Genomic DNA, 5,000 nt, shown 5'->3' with positions numbered 1-5,000 from the left:
ATTTTTATTATTTTAATTGTAAATATTGTAAAGCGCTACATAAATTCATATTATTATTATGGCCGGTGAAGTTAATACGTATGGATGCTCTAATAAGCGGTCAAGGCTCTGTAGGGCGCGTGAGGTGTAGCCTAAAGGCCGCTAATTTAACATATTGACAACTTAAACTATATCTGCTAAAACTTAGTAAACCAAATGATGAAGCCTATAAACAAAGATAAAGCTTTGACTCAGGCCCAATCTTAGGTCAAATCTAAAGAGATTAACTAATACATTAATTTCCTAATATAGTCTTTTAAAAGCTAAAAAACCCTAAGCAATCACTTATCACTTCAGTGATATTTTTGATAATATGTTACAATATGTTATAATATAGGACCTGATCTTGGTCAGACGAAATGCATCTAAATTAAAAGCTTAAAAGAGGCCAAAAAATTATCAGAGAATATAAATTATTCAATCAATAAACTTAAACTACTTCATTGCCTTGGCAGACTAGGGCGTGCTGTCACACATGCACTTTTATGTTCTTGCCATATTCAAAGTACTTGAAATGACTGCTTTCTGCATCTTTTCCAATATCACTCTTCCTTTCTTTCCCATCAGCTCTTTCATCATTTGACCCAGTTCTTTAGACCAGCCCCCGAGGACGTCCACTATGATGTTATTATTATTATTATTATTATTATTATTATTATTATTATTATTATTATTATTATTGCTATTATCGAGTAAAATCACAATCTAGTATGTTTTTAGAGTATTATAAATATAAATACACTCATATATTATTTACTTGAAATTAACCAGGTCCATTGCAATTGGTTTCAGTCATAGCTTCGTTGATAGAACAGTTCGTAGTGCAAGCCTATCCCAGTTATCGACGAATTCCGGAACTTACCTTAGCTAACACTGTCATGCCAGGAGTTGTCAAGCAAACGTACGGATATATTTTCATGGAGAAACTCCCACAATATTGCACATCATATGGCATCCGGATTTTGTCTTGGGTGATCTGTTTTCCGTTCAACGTGAATACAATCTCGACTTCCTCTGGATTTTCCGCGGAACCAAAATCAACACTGCAGCCAACTTCGTCGCCTCGGTACGCAACGGCATCTGCGACGAGACATTTAAAATTCTTACATTACCATCACGATCAAATGACGGAAAGACAAACTTCCTTGTTTTAAAAAAAATCTTCTTTGTTGTCCAGGGAACGCAATGACGGATTCTATCATCTAAAACAAGCATGAAGGATATTTCACCTGCGAATGCCGAATGGAAGAGCATACCAGGGGCCCGTTTCTCGAAAGTCCCGAAAACTTTTCGGGCCCGAAAAGCCATTTGTGAAACTGCCAACCGCTTGTTTTGGAAAGCTGAACACGTTTTCAAGCTAACTAAGACCAATCCGTCTGTGAAGTTTTGCGATACAAAGGGAATTGTGACACCCGAAAATGGCCCGTAACGTTTCGGGGTTTTCGAGAAACGGGCCCCAAGGCTCCAGTTGTTGTTATCCGATGGATAAGTCACTATCCGTCAGTTTCAATCTCTGCAAAGATTTCAGTATATTAGCAGTCTTAAAAGTGAGCAAGGATGGCACAGACGGTTAGTGCGCGGCCTTGGTGCAAGAGGTCCTGTGTTCGATTCCCGGATCTCGCATCCTTGTTTCGACCCCTTTCCTTTCCGTGTAGCTAAGTAGCTTTAAAGTGCCCCTGTGACCAAAAAAGGAATTTATAGTGTTCTTTGGATTTCAAAACTATGGTAACAAAACACGAAGTGACCCACGTGTTAAGCCTTGATGTCAAAAAGACACCTCTTGATTTTAACTGTAATTTTCCTATTTAATGGTCCGCCATTACAACATTATGTTCTTGAGAGAGCTGGATCAAGGAGAAAATATCGTCAAAGGCTCACTAGTTTAAGAATGCTATACGTGATTACGCCGCAGAATTAATATGCAGCACGGGGGTTTGGGGCTTTCAGAATTTTAAACTCACGCTTTGCATATATAATAAGCTGCGTTCACACGCTGAAATTTTAAGCTAGTGAGCCTCTGACGTCACTTTTCCCTGGATCCAACCGTATGAGGTCCAATCGGTCAGTTTTGAACGTGAGTAATGGCGGACCGTGAAATCCAAAACTTACACTCAAAGTAAGCGACCTTTGGATAAAAATCAAAGCTCAAAATTTTGCTAGTCAGGTGTTAAGCAAACACACTTTCAAAATCTGAAGGAAAGAAGGAAGTGGTTTTTTTTTAACACAGGGGCACTTTAAATATCCGTAAAACGGAGCACTGAGGGAGAGGGGGGAGTAAAATGAGCGCACCGTCGACCTCAGGTTTGTCAGTTGAATTACTGTTACGAGTTATCGACGTTAAATATAGTTACTTTAGTGAATATGCACGCAATAAGCACATCTAGTTACACTGCGACGCGCCTTACCGTGGCCACCCAACAAACATTTTTTTCAAGTTAGCCAATCAGTGTGAGCGGATTTGATTGACAGACAAGCCTCCATTTGGTTCTTGCGCGTTGAAACTTTCTATGGAGGTGTGTCTGTCAATCAAATTCGCGTATCTTGATCAGTAGCTAACTTGTAAAAATGTTTGTTGGGTGGCCACGGTATGGCGCGTCGCACTGTAAAAGGTGTGTAAGAAATCTTGGCAAACGTTTAACGTGAAGTATAAAGATTGTTTTTTTTCTCAGTGCATGAGCGAAAGGGATTCAAAAAATCCTGGAGGTTCCTGGAGGGAGCGGAATCCTAGCCTTGGTTGCGTCAGCTTGCGTGATGACCTTAACTTTCCATTTGCTTTGACACCGAATCCGTCTACATGCAGAAGTTACTTTTTATTAGACAAGAGAATGGAAATAGAATTCAAATAAAAATATTTCTCTTTGAAACGTTCAGCTTGGAAGTCGCTTTAATACTACATTCGCTATCAAGCGCGGTGCGACTCAACACTTAAAAAAGTGATTTCAGAGAGGAAGGGAGAGAGAGAGGAAAAAAAAGTTATTTACCAGCCAAGGGTCGGTCCTTATAGCGAAAAACTGTGACCTCGGTTTTGAAAAAGCATTTTCAAGACCACGGTCACAGTTTTTCACTATACGAACCGACCCTTAGCTGGTAAATAACATATGTATACTTCATGGAAAGTACGGTCGTTAGACCAGCTTGTGAACAGAATTTAATTCGTACCTTTTCAGTGGGTAAATCTCAGTACGTATATAATAAACTTTTAAACTCAGGATAGTGACTTATCATCCACTGGATAAAGTTATCCTGCCTTTGAACAAGTGGAGCCAGGTGTAAACACCTCTTTCCTTGAATAAAGTACAAATCTATATATCATACATCCAAATCAACAAGCGCAATAACCCAACTTTAAATATCATATTACAAAAGTCATTCGAAAAGCGCGGACAATTCCGTTTTAGTAAGATTTCATTTAAGCCTTTCATAACTACGAGAACAAATTGGTTCAAATACCAATGGAGGGTTCCGTATTTCGTAGGTTAACGGGGACATTGAGTGAACCTAGACGAGTAAAATCGTATGGCGTTAGACAGAGAGAAGTCTACTGTGAGTTAAAGGTTAATACGTCACTTTTATTCTGCATTATAATTGGCGGATATCGATCCCCTTTGTCAGTTTCAGTTTTGAACAATCCGAATTTGATTAGTGGCAATAAAAAACGAAACAGTTGTCGCAAACTTGAATTTCGGAATTTGTATGTTTATGAAGCACACAAAGAGACCCCCACATTCGCCCAACGTTTTTTTTGTTCGCGAACGCCATGTTATCAAAACGCGTGATCTGATTGGCTGTATGTTAATGCCTTGAAAAGTTTCGCTTCACACGCAATTGGCTACGCTTTTTGAAGGAATCAAGGCCGCGGTTTAGTGTTTCCGATCCTTGACTCGCCTGTTGCGTCATCTTCGCTTTGTCAGTGCCAAAAACAATCTCTTGTTCGTGCCATCAGCATGGCCGTAAGAATGAAGTAAAAGGTTCTTGTCTCGAGAGATCGTGGGTCACGTTGTTGCAAACCATATATTTCCATGAAACTATCGCAGGTCCGCGTTTCTCACATTCTGTTCGGCAAGTTCCCGACCGTCTACAGGAATTTCATTTCGCTTTTTTAAGAAGTAGGATGTGGATTCCTTATCAAGGATACAATCTACTCACTTTCGTACTCTCTCCCCGTTTTAGGGTTGGCAGGGTAACAAGGACCGAATACTTTCCCTTGATTGACAATGTAACCAACAGTGTCTTCCCTCCATCCTGGCATATCATGTTTTCCATAGTCCTTCCAAACTACACCCACTCCCATAAACCTTTCGTTTCCTTGCACACGCACCTGAAAATAATTCAAGTAATAGTTGCCTTATTACATATCTTAGAATGTGTTGATTGGTTCGCGGGGAGAGCGAAGACAACGGCAAGAAATATGGGCAAATTCATTCTTTAAAATAAGTCGCGGCGGCCATTACGATGGAAACCACATAGTGCCATGAACGCTTTGCGGGACCACATTTTTTGCTCTTTTTTCGCTAAAAGAACTGAGTAAGCTGTCTCCTAGATCTAATCACGTGCTTCATATCAACGCTATGATGGGACTTAGCCCCTTCAAAGTATTATTTGTTGCACAAAAGAAGCATTGCCAATCAAAGAAAATAGAAAAACTCAGTCCTACGAAACGATTTCTTCACTTTGAAATTGATACAAAGTGAGTCTCTCAAGGCTAAGCTTTATAATGACGTTGGATTCAATGAATCCTAGCACCATTGAAAAAAAGTTCTCCAGACATATGAGTAAGTCAGTAGCAAAGGGCCCATTTCAGAACACCATAAGTTGCTAAATAATATGTCCCCGAGGCTTATATGAGAAAAATCGCTCAGTCGCTTAGCGGCTGTTTCTACCCTAACCTTAACACGACCATACTACGCCAACTAAAGCTCTTAACAGTCAACGCTTTTCATGTTCAGGTGGAAAACGGTTTG

The 5,000-nt window shown here is 39.8% G+C and overlaps 1 protein-coding gene across 1 annotated transcript in view; it reads right to left on the bottom strand.

The window, feature by feature from the left end:
* Positions 1-877: 877 nt before the first annotated feature.
* Positions 878-5,000, bottom strand: part of LOC138036880 (uncharacterized) — a 9,115-nt gene continuing 4,992 nt past the window's right edge. The window contains exons 6-7 of the mRNA XM_068882935.1: positions 4,186-4,357; positions 878-1,119 (exon numbers count right to left, since the gene is read on the bottom strand). Coding sequence (XP_068739036.1) covers positions 878-1,119; positions 4,186-4,357 — 414 coding nt within the window. The remainder of the gene's footprint in view (positions 1,120-4,185; positions 4,358-5,000) is intronic.

This window comes from Montipora capricornis, unplaced genomic scaffold (assembly GCF_036669925.1).
Source record: "Montipora capricornis isolate CH-2021 unplaced genomic scaffold, ASM3666992v2 scaffold_509, whole genome shotgun sequence".
Taxonomy (NCBI): Eukaryota; Metazoa; Cnidaria; class Anthozoa; order Scleractinia; family Acroporidae; genus Montipora; species Montipora capricornis.
Note: the sequence above shows the minus strand (reverse complement) of the source record. Positions and strands in the feature narration are given on the sequence as shown.